General features: G+C 44.6%; 1 protein-coding gene across 2 annotated transcripts in view; it reads left to right on the top strand.

Moving 5' to 3' along the window:
• Positions 1 to 17,500, top strand: part of dip2bb (disco-interacting protein 2 homolog Bb) — a 59,670-nt gene that overhangs the window by 8,130 nt on the left and 34,040 nt on the right. Inside the window, exons 2-6 of one of the 2 annotated variants that reach the window (XM_030776520.1) lie at positions 5,619 to 5,730; positions 6,253 to 6,365; positions 12,306 to 12,431; positions 12,554 to 12,716; positions 13,804 to 13,883. In XM_030776520.1, coding sequence (XP_030632380.1) covers positions 5,619 to 5,730; positions 6,253 to 6,365; positions 12,306 to 12,431; positions 12,554 to 12,716; positions 13,804 to 13,883 — 594 coding nt within the window. Of the gene's footprint in view, positions 1 to 5,618; positions 5,731 to 6,225; positions 6,366 to 12,305; positions 12,432 to 12,553; positions 12,806 to 13,803; positions 13,884 to 17,500 lie in introns of both variants that reach the window. The other variant, XM_030776518.1, reaches the window with a different exon arrangement.

Raw genomic sequence — 17,500 nt, forward strand, 5'->3', positions numbered from 1 at the left:
GTGTACGGTGATGATGATGATGTGCATGATGAAGCACGTTTTGTGCTGTGTAGGTGAGATGAAGAGAGATGATGTTGGGTATGGTCGGGGGGGGGGGGGGTGCCATGGACATGCTGGCCTGGTAAAGACGTGAGATGCTTCAGAGGTCCAATAAAGTATATAGCACACCCATACACTCATGAAGTTAAACCACACACACACACACATCATATAATAAAAAACACACCAAATGTCATATAACAACATAAACACACACACCCCCACTGGGAAAGTGCATACACACACATGCTTTTATGTGTCATAAAACGGCACACACACCTGCACAGGTCAAATACACACAGACATGGTGGGTTGGCTGTTTGGCTTTATGTGATGATATGTTGTCACCTGCATAGACATGCCCTCATAAGCACAGTTTCACTGTTTCCATGACTACAACTCCTCCTCCTCCTCCTCCTGCTTGCCCTGTGACATAACGAACAGATCTGTGTACAACACACTCCGTTTGTGCGTGTGTGTGGTGAGGGCTTCAACGATCCGTCTCACCTGGAGTGTAAACAAAGACCCCCCCCCCGGCCTCATCAGCGCAGTGACGCAGCCCAGAGTCAGAGTCATGGAGGCAGGTGAGGTGACGTGATGTATGGGGATGGTAGACAGCCTGACACCTGTCACCGCGTTAGGGAAAGACTCCGTAGCTGTTTCTCAGTGCGGAGTACGTCAAGCACGGACTCCTGTTCTTGGGAGTTCGGACTTGTTAGTGTGAGGGAAATCTGGAGTCTGCCTGTGGAGAGCTGCTAAGTCTCAGAGGGTGTTTTCACACGTGGTCCCTTTCAGCCCTCAAAACGAACTCTGAGCGATTAGTCAGCATTTTTTTGAGAGCACTCCAGACGAACTCAGACCCCTCTGAAAGAAAACTGAACCGAGACTACCTCGGGAGGTGGTCTCAGTTTGGTTCACTTCAGGTCCGCGTTGCGGTTAGGGTTAGGGTTAACCTGTGCATTGCGAACACAAAGGGTTGCCGGTTTGCTTTGACTTTTGCCAGTGTATTTTAGCCCTCTAGGCTTGCCGTAGACAGATCACATGCTATTGCACTGGGACGCTCAAAAAAACTAACAGCCAGAACCGTGGCCACTGGTAATACGATGGAGTATTAGGGCCACATAGAGGGGAAAAAATTCAGAGCTCTCGAGAACAAAGCCGTAATATTATGCGAATAATTTTGTAATATTAAGAGAATAAAGTCATAATTTAGACAAAAAAGTTGTAATATTACAGTTGCTGGTAATATATTTTCCTAAAAATTATGGATTTTTTTCTTGAACTTGTACGATTTTATTCTCGTAATATAATGTTTTTTCTTGTAAAATTATGACTTTATCTTCGCAATATTACAGCTTTATTTCAGAATTTCTTTGTCCTCAATGTTGACCTAATGCTTGGTCGTCTTGGTAACGACAGTAAGACTGGATGAGGAATAGTTTGGCCTGAGGAAGAAACTACTGCACTTCTCCAGATATGGCACCAAGAACACAATTAACCAGTACGGCAGCAGCCATGTTGTTCCAAGTGAAAGCCACCCATAATCCAAAGCAATAGAGGTCTGGGAGCTCCAGAGGAACTGTAGTGTGAACAGAAAGAGAACTGAGTCCTCTCTCAAATGAACTCACAGTGTGAACGCAAAAAGAACTGAGACCCTTTTCTGTTGGTCCACTTTTAGGTCCACTTTCAGAGGGCTGAGTTTTGTTCGTTTGAAAAGGATTATATGTGAAAACACCCAGAGACAACAGACTTCAGATGTGATGAATCGTGTACCTTTATTCCAATAGCATGATCAAGGGAGAGTGTGCTTTAGTCAATTCACTCACAGTCTCTTCAAACAGAGAGATTGACAGAATATTTATATAGTGATGCAAACAACTTTAGAGGTGGCGTGATGAGGGAGTGGGACTAGTCTGTCGAGCTTTTGAACTCTGACACAACATGTTCTCGAAGGACGACCGCAGAGTGAACTCCAAATGCTCCCTCACAACTTCCCTTTGTCTGACACATGATTTTATCTTTAACACAGACACAGTTTTAGACTGGGACAGATGATTTTATCTTTAACACAGACACAGTTTTAGACTGGGACACATGATTTTATCTTTAACACAGACACAGTTTTAGACTGGGACAGATGATTTTATCTTTAACACAGACACAGTTTTAGACTGGGACACATGATTTTATCTTTAACACAGACACAGTTTTAGACTGGGACACATGATTTTATCTTTAACACAGACACAGTTTTAGACTGGGACAGATGATTTAATCTTTAATACAGACACAGTTTTAGACTGGGACAGATGATTTTATCTTTAATACAGACACAGTTTTAGACTGGGACAGATGATTTTATCTTTAACACAGACACAGTTTTAGACTGGGACACATGATTTTATCTTTAACACAGACACAGTTTTAGACTGGGACAGATGATTTTATCTTTAACACAGACACAGTTTTAGACTGGGACACATGATTTTATCTTTAACACAGACACAGTTTTAGACTGGGACAGATGATTTTATCTTTAACACAGACACAGTTTTAGACTGGGACACATGATTTTATCTTTAACACAGACACAGTTTTAGACTGGGACAGATGATTTTATCTTTAACACAGACACAGTTTTAGACTGGGACAGATGATTTAATCTTTAATACAGACACAGTTTTAGACTGGGACAGATGATTTTATCTTTAACACAGACACAGTTTTAGACTGGGACACATGATTTTATCTTTAACACAGACACAGTTTTAGACTGGGACAGATGATTTTATCTTTAACACAGACACAGTTTTAGACTGGGACACATGATTTTATCTTTAACACAGACACAGTTTTAGACTGGGACAGATGATTTTATCTTTAATACAGACACAGTTTTAGACTGGGACAGATGATTTTATCTTTAACACAGACACAGTTTTAGACTGGGACAGATGATTTTATCTTTAACACAGACACAGTTTTAGACTGGGACAGATGATTTTATCTTTAATACAGACACAGTTTTAGACTGGGACAGATGATTTTATCTTTAACACAGACACAGTTTTAGACTGGGACAGATGATTTTATCTTTAACACAGACACAGTTTTAGACTGGGACACATGATTTTATCTTTAACACAGACACAGTTTTAGACTGGGACACATGATTTTATCTTTAACACAGACACAGTTTTAGACTGGGACAGATGATCACGGCCTGAAATCCCTTGTCTTTTACTTTGTTTCACTTGTCTAACCTATGGTACGTTCAGCTAAGGTTAAAGACAGTTCAGTTCAGTGACCGATACTCCTGATTATTTACAGGTAACAACAGATCAATAACACTTCTTCTTTTGGGCTTGATCTCACTCAACCATCGCATTCTCACATGACTTCCACTTTGTTATATTTCACTGTTATTTTTCAACCTAAAATGACACTTAGTATTGCAGCTTAAGACTTGATTAGGCAGAAAATATGTTCAGGCAGTGTTAATGCTTAAACATTTTCCACTCTAGTTCAGCTTGGGAGTCCAGACTCCGAGTGACGTGGCTGACTAGGGCTGCTGGCTAGAGTTAGCTAGCTCCGTCCGCTAGCAGATGTCACATCTCCGAACATTTAGGACTTACAAGGAGGTGCTATGGACCCATATTCGAATTCTGAAATGTTAATTTCTTGCCTGTAAAATCTTAAAAGCTACATTTGGTGACAGAGGAACAGTCATAATGCGAGACTTACAGTTATGTGGTCGCTCGTCTGCCGCCATTGCCGCCACTTTTGTGAAATTTGGGTGAAATGCATTCTGGGAAACTTGAAAACCCAAGTCCACACGTCACCTCCTGATACATTCTCGATAAAACCCACGAATCAAGAACACATCCGGGTATTTGATCTGTACTTGGCTAGATGTGAACTTTGAATTGGAACAGTACTTAGGCTGTGACTGATGATGTTTCACAAGTCCACAAGAACGCAAGTACAGAGGATAACTGAGAAAAGCTTCGGTAACTTTGACAGAACAGTGACTGTAAAGGGCTTGAGGGATTCAGGAGTATAAACAGGTCTGAATGTGGATACAGATATGTGTGCAGGGGTGAAAAAATGTTCATGGATAGCACATGTGTGTTTCCCATGACAGAGAAGAAATAAATGTTTACAAGGATAAGAGTGGTATATGGCCACATCAGATCCCTCACACTCACACACACACACTCTCACAAACACACACACACACACACACACACTCACTCTCACACACACACTCACTCTCACACACAGACACACACACACACACTCCCACAAACACACACGCACACACACACTCACACACACACACACTCACACACTCCGCTGTGGGAAAGGGTTCTGGTTGGACTGGGAGTGAGGGAAAAACAGACAGACATGGAGAGAGAGAGAGAGAGAGAGAGGGGGAGAGAGAGAGGAGTGTGTGAGATAAAGCAGAGGTGATGTGAGTTATTGAGAGAAGACCACCACACAAATATACACTCATTCATTAAGAATCACACACACACACACACACTCAACCACTACCTTGCTATGACTCACCAACATCTAACTGTCAATACAGTTCCACATGAGGGTCCTCTTTCTTTTGTTCTCTCTCTCTCTCTCTCTCTCTCTCTCTCTCTCTCTCACTGTCTCTCTCTCTCTCTGTCTCTCTCTCACTGTCTCTCTCTCTCTCTGTCTCAAACACACACACGCCATTTCCTTTCCCAGAATGATGTCACATTCTCCAGTGCTCAGTCTGATGCAGTTTTGCAGTGTTTGCTCATACACACACCCAGCTCTCTGTCTCTCTCTGTCTGTCTGTCTGTCTGTCTCTCTCTCTCTCTCTCTGTCTGTCTCTGTATCTCCCTCTCCCCCTGTCTGTATCTCTCTCTCTCTCTATCTCTGTCTCTCTCTCTCTCTGTCTGTCTCCCTCTCTCTCTCTGTCTGTCTGTCTCTCTCTATCTCTGTCTGTCCTTCTCTCTGTCTCTCTCTCTGTCTCTCTGTCTGTCATACTATACTGGTGACTGTGAGAGCTCTTAGTTCAGTGTGAAATCTTGAGAAATGAGAAAGTTTGGATTGGTCTTGTGCAAAAAAAAGTCATGCAAACTTAACCCTTTAATTCTGAGAGAGAAAAATGGCTGTTAAATGTGATTATGACTCTAAATGGACGTCAGTGAAAAGTCATCACTAAGAAGTCAGTCAATATCTGTGTAGTCTTCATGTCTGTCACTGGATGTCTCTCTCTCTCTCTCTCTCTCTCTCTCTCTCTCTCCAACTTACTCAGAACTTGATGCTCTGTACAGTACTGTACACACACACACACACACAGAGGCCTGTGCTGGTTGACGACTGGGAGTTAAAAATGTTTCCTTGATGCAGCCTTCTCTCCTCATACATTACTAATGAGACTTCACTGGCTTTTCCGCCGCTCTGAAAACCACTGTGCTTGGCTGGTTTCTACGCCGTGAAGTCAATCATAAGTGAAACGTTGTGAGGTGTGTGTGTGTGTGTGTTTATATGTGTGTGTTTGTGCTGTCACTAATTGTTCTGTTCTTGTTCTCCAGGTGACATCACTCAGAAAGGATATGAGAAGAAAAGGGCCAAACTATTAGCCCCCTTCTTCCTCCAGTCTCACAGTAAGAGAAATAATCACCCCCCCTCCCCCAACCTCCCTATGTTTCTCTCCCTCACCCTCTCTCTTCATTTCTCTGTGTTTTCAGTTCACCTCTTTCTCTGTTTGTCTCTATCGCTTCTTCTGTCTGTCTGGCTATCTCTCTCTCTCTCCCCCACCCCCCCTCTGCTGCCCTCTGGTGTTTGTTAAGGGTACTGCAGTTCTCTGTGGTTGGCCCTTTTTCCAACGTTGTGTTCTGTCTGTAGAACGTTGTGGTGCAGAGTTGCAGTGGGAGTGTGTGACTCACTCTGTGACAACACTGGCTTTATTTTATAACCTAATTGCGTCAGTGACAGTAATATTGCGCTGGCTTCACGTTATTTTCTGTAACATTGATTTTACATTTGTATCGGCCACACTTTACCCTGTAACAGTAATTACATTTTATTTTGCGTTTGATAGTGACATTTACTGCTTGTGTCAGTGGTCACATTTGCACCGTATACAGTATAACAGTAATATGTTTTTCACTCTACAGATGTGGCTCCGCCTCCACAGAGTGACGGACAGCAGGCTGCGGGCTCAAGCTCCGCCTCCGCAACTGCAGGTGCCTCGTCCAGCTCCTCCTCATCCTCGCGTCACCGTCGCTCACGGCGACCACACCGCAGCGGTGGGACCAGAGATGACCGCTACCGATCAGGTGACAACAGCAGCCACACCTTTATCACAGCCACGCCTTTACCACAGCCACACCTTTATCACAACCACGCCTTTATCACAGCCACACCTTTATCACAGCCACACCTTTATCACAGCCACGCCTTTATCACAGCCACGCCTTTACCACAGCCACACCTTTATCACAACCACGCCTTTATCACAGCCACACCTTTATCACAGCCACACCTTTATCACAGCCACGCCTTTATCACAGCCACGCCTTTACCACAGCCACACCTTTATCACAGCCACGCCTTTACCACAGCCACACCTTTATCACAGCCACACCTTTACCACAGTCACGCCTTTATCACAGCCACGCCTTTACCACAGCCACGCCTTTATCGCAACCACGCCTTTATCACAGCCACACCTTTACCACAACCACGCCTTTATCACAGCCACACCTTTATCACAACCACGCCTTTATCACAGCCACACCTTTATCACAGCCACACCTTTATCACAGCCACGCCTTTATCACAGCCACGCCTTTATCACAGCCACACCTTTATCACAGCCACGGCTTTATCACAGCCACGCCTTTACCACAACCACGCCTTTATCACAGCCACACCTTTATCACAGCCACACCTTTATCACAGCCACGCCTTTACCACAGCCACACCTTTATCACAGCCACACCTTTATCACAACCACGCCTTTATCACAGCCACACCTTTATCACAGCCACACCTTTATCACAGCCACGCCTTTACCACAGCCACACCTTTATCACAGCCACGCCTTTATCACAACCACGCCTTTATCACAGCCACACCTTTATCACAGCCACACCTTTATCACAGCCACGCCTTTACCACAGCCACACCTTTATCATAGCCACACCTTTATCACAGCCACACCTTTATCACAGCCACGCCTTTACCACAGCCACACCTTTATCACAGCCACGCCTTTATCACAACCACGCCTTTATCACAGCCACACCTTTATCACAGCCACGCCTTTATCACAGCCACGCCTTTATCACAGCCACACCTTTATCACAGCCACGGCTTTATCACAGCCACGCCTTTATCACAGCCACACCTTTATCACAGCCACGCCTTTACCACAGCCACACCTTTATCACAACCACGCCTTTATCATAGCCACGCCTTTACCACAGCCACACCTTTATCACAGCCACGCCTTTACCACAGCCACACCTTTATCACAACCACGCCTTTATCATAGCCACGCCTTTACCACAGCCACACCTTTATCACAGCCACGCCTTTACCACAGCCACACCTTTATCACAGCCACACCTTTATCATAGCCACGCCTTTACCACAGCCACACCTTTATCACAGCCACGCCTTTACCACAGCCACACCTTTATCACAGCCACACCTTTATCATAGCCACACCTTTATCACAGCCACGCCTTTACCACAGCCACACCTTTACCACAGTCACGCCTTTATCACAGCCACGCCTTTACCACAACCACGCCTTTATCACAGCCACACCTTTATCACAGCCACACCTTTATCACAGCCACACCTTTATCACAGCCACGCCTTTATCACAGCCACACCTTTATCACAGCCACGCCTTTATCACAGCCACACCTTTATCACAACCACGCCTTTATCATAGCCACGCCTTTACCACAGCCACACCTTTATCACAGCCACGCCTTTACCACAGCCACACCTTTATCACAACCACGCCTTTATCATAGCCACGCCTTTACCACAGCCACACCTTTATCACAGCCACGCCTTTACCACAGCCACACCTTTATCACAGCCACACCTTTATCATAGCCACACCTTTATCACAGCCACGCCTTTACCACAGCCACACCTTTACCACAGTCACGCCTTTATCACAGCCACGCCTTTATCACAGCCACACCTTTATCACAGCCACGCCTTTATCACAGCCACGCCTTTATCACAGCCACGCCTTTATCACAGCCACACCTTTATCACAGCCACACCTTTATCATAGCCACACCTTTATCACAGCCACACCTTTATCATAGCCACACCTTTATCATAGCCACACCTTTATCACAGCCACACCTTTATCATAGCCACACCTTTATCACAGTCACGCCTTTATCATAGCCACACCTTTATCACAGCCACGCCTTTATCACAGCCACACCTTTATCACAGCCACACCTTTATCACAGCCACGCCTTTATCACAGCCACACCTTTATCATAGCCACGCCTTTATCACAGCCACGCCTTTATCACAGCCACGCCTTTATCACAGCCACACCTTTAGCCCAACTTTTGACGTTTAGTTTTGTGTCAGATTTCAAAATGTCTCTTTACGCAAACGTCTGTTTCACTGTGAGACAAAGGCAACTGTGTGTGTGTGTGTGTGGAGAGACTGAAGGATGCCTTAAGAGACACACACACACACACACTCTCTCTCTGTCTCGTGCCACAGGGTGGCGCAGTACAGACAGTGATACAGGATGAAGTAGATGAGTTCAGTGTGTCAAACACACACACACACACACACAAACGCCAAAACTCTCACACATCAGAGTGATTTTCACACTGTCAGTTGCCATAGAGATGGTGCTGGTGTCAGGGATATATAGTTGCCATAGGAACGGTGCGTGTGTTAGGATTAGATGGTTGCCATAGAGACAGTGCTAGTGTAAGGGTTGGTGTGAAATGCTGGGATGCCTGGCAGGGAGTTACTTCTGTTCTCTCTGTGTCACCTCAGCCCGTGTCTCTTCTGACACAGATGTGACTCCTCTGTAATAAGACTATGACTCTCCTGACTCCGACAAGACTCATATGACCCTAACAGCTTTCACAGCCCAGATATCTCATAGGGGTCTAAGAAACCCTAACCCTAACCCTAACCCTAACCCTATTCTCAGAAACACTGTTTAATAGTTTACATGCAAAGATTCATGGCAGACAGTGCTTCATTTTGTGTTGTGTTTAAACCCCCCACCACTAGATAGCAGTGTTGTAATCTATCTTCAGCCATTTGACTCTTCCACTCCAGCATAACAACATAAACTGAGACAGGAAGTAGCGTAAGGGCGCACTGCTAATGTTAGTATTAGCAAACCTAGTTGACTAGTCACTTTACCGCCGATGGCTGAACCCAAAGGTCACAGCGGCTCCCGCGGCTTACAGAGCTGAAGTGTGGGCTCATTTTGGCTTCCACGATAGAGACCGACAAGAGCCATGTCGTTTGCAAGCACTTTTATTTATTTTTTTTTTACTGATATAGGCAAAAGTTAGTTCCTTTGCTCAGATTGCACACGGTGCTGTAACAAATGCAGATGCCACTGTTCTGACTGCATGAAAAAAGTCAACTTTGCTTTTACTCAGACTTTATGCATATTGTACTGTGTTGGGGGTGAATGGGCAGAGCTTCCCAGCATGCCTTGGGGCGATGGGGTGTTGTTTAGCCCCAGTTTGTTATTGTCCAGTTTACGGTTCCCTTTTGTGTCCAGTTTACGGTTCCCTTTTGTGTCCAGTAGACGTATATGTGTCATTAAGTCTCTGTGTTGTGATAGTTTTAACGTTAACTGTGCACTGTGAATATAATCGTCTCTGTGAATGATGTACTCCCCTTCCACTGTGTCAGTAAGTTCAGTGTGTTACCTCCTGGTTTTAACTTTTGCCACATAAATGGCTTGTTGCCAAAGTGAGAAAAAGCAGCGTCATTACTGAAAAGAAGACCCAGCTGCTCACCACAATATGCTGGTGTGTTCTTTATACTATGGCAGTATTCCTGAAATAAGATATAAAAAATGGCAGTATGTGGTTCTGCTCACAGCATTGCAGTATATCACAATATATTGAATCGTAACCTCTGTATCGTGATACGTATCGTATGACCAGATTCCTGCCAATATACCACCCTAATATCTCAATGACTGTGACTCTGTTAAGAATTATGACCACGAACGTGACTGTGACTCTGTTAAGAATTATGACCATGACCGTGACTGTGATTCTGTTAAGAATTATGACCACGACCGTTTCTGTGACTCTGTTAAGAGTATTAAGGTTATGGCTCATCAAGCTGTAATGAATGTGTCATAACTGTGTCATTACACTCTGACGAACATGATTAAGAATCATGGCTCAAACCACTACACACACACACACACTCACACACACACACACACACACACACACACACACACACACACATACTTGTACTTCTATCTTTGTGGGGACACTCATTGACATAATGCATTCCTTAGCCCCTTACCCTAACCCCAATCATTAAAACTAAATGTCTAATCCCAACCCTTACCCTAACCCTAACCTACGCCTAATTCTAACCCGAACCCTAAAACCAAGTCTTAACCCTCAAACAGTCCTTTGAAGAAGTGAGGACCAGCCAAAATGTCCTCACTTTCCCAAAATGTCCTCACTTTCCCAAAATGTCAAGTCAAGTCACTTGAATTTATATAGCACCCAAAGTGCTTTCCACTTGAGGCACAGGGGTTATCAATACAAGTCTACATGGATCAGAGGAATAAGGAGTATATATATTCTTTTATATATTTATGTGTATATATATATATATATATATATATATATATATATATATATATATATAAACGCTGGACTAGGAGACAACACATAAAATAAAAGCACAAGAACAGACAGAAATACCAGATAGAAAACAAAAACTAACTAACCAAGACAAAAACTGAGATAAAATGAAGGAGTGACAGGAATAATACAGAAAAGGCAAGATGAAAATGATAAAAACATAAAACAAATAAAATGATAAAATCAGAATCAAAGTAGTAAAATAAGAATTTTAGAAAAACAGATTAGAACACAGTCGGAGGACGTTAAGAATAGATTAAGAGTGGGCTCGACAAAAACCTTGGGCCAACCTCAGACTGAACTAACAGCTAGAGATAAAAGGTGAGTCTATAAATTTGATTTAAAACTGTCGATGGTAGAACAGCCTGGGGGCAGCCACAAAGAAAGCCTGGTCACCTTTGGTTTTGAGGCGTGAGTGGGGGACTGAGAGGAGCTGTTGTGAGGACGACCGAAGAGATCTAGGGGCAGAATATGGAATCAGCAGATCAGTGATGTATTGTGGAGCTAATCCATTAAGAGCTTTAAAAACAAATAGTAAAATTTTAAAATCAATTCTGTATTTCACTGGTAACCAATGCAGGTGAGTCAGGACAGGCGTGATGTGTTGTCTTTTCTTGGTTCCAGTTAGAAGTCTAGCAGCTGCGTTTTGAACCATTGGAGTCGGGACAGGGTGGAATGGGTCAGCCCCACATACAGTGAATTACAATAGTCCGGCCGCATTGACAAAGTGCCATGCATCCAAAACACGACAGAAAGTGTGAGGCTACCCAAGACTACGCAGCCAGGATGCCTGATGAACTCCCCATAGATGGCCAGACCAGTTAGCTCACACACAGCCAAGTTAGGATGACCATCCAAAGGCCGGCTGCCGACAGACACGCAGAGACCAGCAAAATAGCCAGAGAGGACAGGAGGAGCCCGCATACAAACATGAGGAAGCAGCGACTGACGCACGCGCACGCACGCTAGGCAGTCAGTGGAGTCAGAGAGGGCTGGAGTTAGGCCGGTGAAGACGCCAGTGCCGCCTGTGGGAGAGAGAACAAATCCAAACGGACCAGGTTGACTAATCCGATATTTTATTTGAGATAAACAGTCCTGTGGTTGCAGTCCTTGGATTTTCTTTCAGTCCACAAAAAACAAGTAATCCAGTGTACACCCTTACAGGAAACTGGAAACCCTCACTCCTGAGGTCTAAAACTCAAACTGATCTTCACAAGGATTACTGTACAAGCATGCACACAAACACACACACACACACGCACACACACACACACACACACGGCAGTGTTTTACCCGGTTGACAGGGTAAGCAGAGTGGTGACTAGAGTCTGTGATTGTCTGTGATGCTTTCAGATGTCCACACGGAGGCAGTGCAGGCAGCCCTGGCCAAGCATAAAGAGGAGAAGATGGCACTGCCCATGCCCACCAAACGCCGCTCCACTTATGTACAGTCGCCCAGTGACAAGTGTACCCCACCAGGTACTCACACACACACACACACACACACACACACAGTGCTCTCACACACATGCTCATATTGTTCAGACACTGTAACATTGTCTTGTGACTCTGTCTAGCTCCACCTTTTCCTTTTCTCACAGACACCTCATCTGATGAAGATGAGGATGAGGAGGAAGGTGCTGCAGGTGAGCAGCCTCAGCCGTCTCTCCCGTCTCCCGACTACTGGATCAGTTGTGCCATGCCTGCTTCATCATCATCATCCTCAGCGTCCTCCACACTGTCTCACGGAGAGACACGCCCTCCGCAAGCCCCCCAGCCCCAAACACAAGCCCCCACCCACTCCCAGTCTCAGCCCTCTGCCCTCGCCGACGCCCTCGCACACACAAGACTGGGTGAGTACACACACACACACACACGCACACACACACACACACTCACTCCCAGTCTCAGCCCTCTGCCCTCGCCGACGCCCTCGCACACACAAGACTGGGTGAGTACACACACACACACACACGCACACACACACACACACTCCCAGTCTCCGCCCTCTGCCCTCGCCGACGCCCTCGCACACACAAGACTGGGTGAGTACACACACACACACACACACACACACACACTCACTCCCAGTCTCAGCCCTCTGCCCTCGCCGACGCCCTCGCACACACAAGACTTGGTGAGTACACACACACACACACACACACACACTCACTCCCAGTCTCAGCCCTCTGCCCTCGCCGACGCCCTCGCACACACAAGACTGGGTGAGTACACACACACACACACACGCACACACACACACACACTCACTCCCAGTCTCAGCCCTCTGCCCTCGCCGACGCCCTCGCACACACAAGACTGGGTGAGTACACACACACACACACACGCACACACACACACACACTCCCAGTCTCCGCCCTCTGCCCTCGCCGACGCCCTCGCACACACAAGACTGGGTGAGTACACACACACACACACACACACACACACACTCACTCCCAGTCTCAGCCCTCTGCCCTCGCCGACGCCCTCGCACACACAAGACTTGGTGAGTACACACACACACACACACACACACACTCACTCCCAGTCTCAGCCCTCTGCCCTCGCCGACGCCCTCGCACACACAAGACTGGGTGAGTACACACACACACACACACACACACACACACGCACACACACACACACACGCACACACACACACACACTCCCAGTCTCAGCCCTCTGCCCTCGCCGACGCCCTCGCACACACAAGACTTGGTGAGTACACACACAGACACACACACACACACACACACACACACACACACACGCACACACACTCCCAGTCTCAGCCCTCTGTCCTCGCCGACGCCCTCGCACACACAAGACTTGGTGAGTACACACACAGACACACACACACACACACACACACACACTCCCAGTCTCAGCCCTCTGCCCTCGCCGACGCCCTCGCACACACAAGACTTGGTGAGTACACACACACACACACACACACACACACTCCCAGTCTCAGCCCTCTGCCCTCGCCGACGCCCTCGCACACACAAGACTTGGTGAGTACAAACAGACGCACTCACACACACAGCCCAACAGAAATACTCTCTTTCTCTCTCTCTCTCTCTCTCTCTCTCTCTCTCACACACACACACACTTATACACACACACACAGCCCAACAGAAGTACTCTCTTTCTCTCTCTCTCTCTCTCTCTCTCTCTCTCTCTTACACACACACACACACACACACACAGCCCAACAGAAATACTCTCTTTCTCTCTCTCTCTCTCTCTCTCTCTCTCTCTCTCTCACACACACACACACACTTATACACACACACAGTCACACAGACACACACACACACACACAGTCACACACACACACAGCCCAACAGAAGTACTCTCTCTCTCTCTCTCTCTCTCTCTCTCTCTCTTACACACACACACACACACACACAGCCCAACAGAAGTACTCTCTCTCTCTCTCTCTCTCTCTCTCTCTTACACACACACACACACACACTCAGCCCAACAGAAGTACTCTCTCTCTCTCTCTCTCTCTGCTGTTTTTACCTTCTCTTGTATATTTTTTGCTGTATCTATAAATTCTCCCTTATATTACATTCTTTATATTCTGTTTACTTTCTATTGTATGTTCTGTTTATTCTGTTTATATTCTGTTTACTTTCTATTATATGTTCTGTTTATTCTGTTTATATTCTGTTTACTTTCTATTCTGTGTTCTGTTTATTCTCTTTATATTCTGTTGACTTTCTATTCTGTGTTCTGTTTATTCTGTTTATATTCTGTTGACTTTCTATTCTGTGTTCTGTTTATTCTGTTTATATTCTGTTTACATTCTATTCTGTGTTCTGTTTATTCTGTTTATATTCTGTTTACTTTCTATTCTATGTTCTGTTTATTCTGTTTATGTATATTCTGTTTTTATCCTTTATCTCCATCTTATGCTCTTTGTATCATGAGGACATAAGTCGTAATAACCATTTCACTGCACGTCCTACTGTGTATGGTTGTGTGTGTGTGACAAATAAGATTTGAGTTTGATTTGATTTGACACACACACACACACAGATGCTTTCTCTCTCTCTCTCTCACACACACACACACACACACACAGATGCTTTCTCTCTCTCTCTCTCACACACACACACACACACACGATCAGATGCTGTCCCTCTCAGGCTGTGTCTGACTGTAGACGGAGTCGTGTGGAGGAAGTGTGAGCTGATTGACTTTTGTTTGGATCAGTTGTGAGTCAGAGACAGGGAGAGGGAGGTCACAGTGACACACACATATACAGGAACCCTGTGTGAAAAGCTTTGATCTTTAAGGGCAGTCAGAGCTCTGTGTCAGCCATCTCTGAATTCATCTCTGACTTTATCTCTGAATTCATCACTGACTTCATCTCTGAATTCATCTCTGAATTCATCTATGACTTTATCTCTGAATTCATCACTGACTTCATCTCTGAATTCATCTCTGAATTCATCTCTGAATTCATCTCTGACTTTATCTCTGAATTCATCTCTGACTTCATCTCTGACTTTATTTCTGAATTCATCTCTGAATTCATCACTGACTTCATCTCTGAATTCATCACTGACTTCATCTCTGACTTCATCACTGACTTCGTCTCTGAATTCATCCCTGACTTCATCTCTGAATTCATCTCTGAATTCATCTCCGACTTTATCTCTGAATTCATCTCTGACTTTATCTCTGAATTTATCTCTGAATTCATCTCCGACTTTATCTCTGAATTCATCTCTGACTTCATCACTGACTTTAGCTCTGAATTCATCTCTGACTTCATCTCTGAATTCATCTCTGACTTCATCACTGACTTTATCTCTGACTTCATCTCTGACTTTATCTCTGAATTCATCACTGACTTTATCTCTGAATTCATCTCTGACTTCATCTCTGAATTCATCCCTGACTTCATCTCTGACTTCATCTCTGAATTCATCTCTGACTTCATCACTGACTTCATCCCTGACTTCATCTCTGACTTCATCTCTGACTTCATCACTGACTTCATCCCTGACTTCATCTCTGACTTCATCTCTGACTTCATCTCTGAGTTCATCTCTGACTTCATCCCTGACTTCATCTCTGACTTCATCTCTGACTTTAGGTCTGAATTCATCTCTGAATTCATCTCTGACTTTATCTCTGAATTCATCTCTGACTTCATCACTGACTTCATCCCTGACTTCATCTCTGACTTCATCTCTGACTTTAGCTCTGAATTCATCTCTGAATTCATCTCTGACTTTATCTCTGAATTCATCTCTGACTTCATCACTGACTTCATCTCTGAATTCATCTCTGACTTCATCACTGACTTCATCACTGACTTCATCTCTGAATTCATCTCTGAATTCATCACTGACTTCATCCCTGACTTCATCTCTGACTTCATCTCTGACTTCATCACTGACTTCATCCCTGACTTCATCTCTGACTTCATCTCTGAATTCATCTCTGACTTCATCCCTGACTTCATCTCTGACTTCATCTCTGACTTTATCTCTGAATTCATCTCTGAATTCATCTCTGACTTTATCTCTGAATTCATCTCTGACTTCATCACTGACTTCATCTCTGACTTCATCTCTGACTTCATCTCTGACTTTAGCTCTGAATTCATCTCTGAATTCATCTCTGACTTTATCTCTGAATTCATCTCTGACTTCATCACTGACTTCATCTCTGAATTCATCTCTGACTTCATCACTGACTTCATCACTGAATTCATCTCTGACTTCATCACTGACTTCATCCCTGACTTCATCTCTGACTTCATCTCTGACTTCATCACTGACTTCATCCCTGACTTCATCTCTGACTTCATCTCTGACTTCATCTCTGAATTCATCTCTGACTTCATCCCTGACCTCATCTCTGACTTCATCTCTGACTTTAGCTCTGAATTCATCTCTGAATTCATCTCTGACTTTATCTCTGAATTCATCTCTGACTTCATCACTGACTTCATCCCTGACTTCATCTCTGACTTCATCTCTGACTTTAGCTCTGAATTCATCTCTGAATTCATCTCTGACTTTATCTCTGAATTCATCTCTGACTTCATCACTGACTTCATCACTGACTTTATCTCTGAATTCATCTCTGACTTCATCACTGACTTCATCACTGACTTTATCTCTGAATTCATCTCTGACTTCATCACTGACTTCATCTCTGAATTCATCTCTGACTTCATCCCTGACTTCATCTCTGACTTCATCTCTGACTTCATCACTGACTTCATCCCTGACTTCATCTCTGACTTCATCTCTGACTTCATCTCTGACTTCATCCCTGACTTCATCTCTGACTTCATCTCTGAATTCATCCCTGTCTGAACCACACATCTCTCTGCCTGCTACTATGGTTTTTGTTTTTGGGTTTGTTTGTTTGTTTGTTTGTTTTTAAGAAAAATGCTAATTTTCATCTGTTATTTTTCCATCATCTTTTTGTGTTCTTGTTTTTTTTTCCCACTATCAGTAAGGAGAGAGAGAAAAGGTAAAATTATGCATTAGTTAATCAGGACATGTACACGT

The sequence above is a fragment of the Chanos chanos genome, chromosome 6 (genome assembly GCF_902362185.1).
Source record: "Chanos chanos chromosome 6, fChaCha1.1, whole genome shotgun sequence".
NCBI lineage: Eukaryota > Metazoa > Chordata > Actinopteri > Gonorynchiformes > Chanidae > Chanos > Chanos chanos.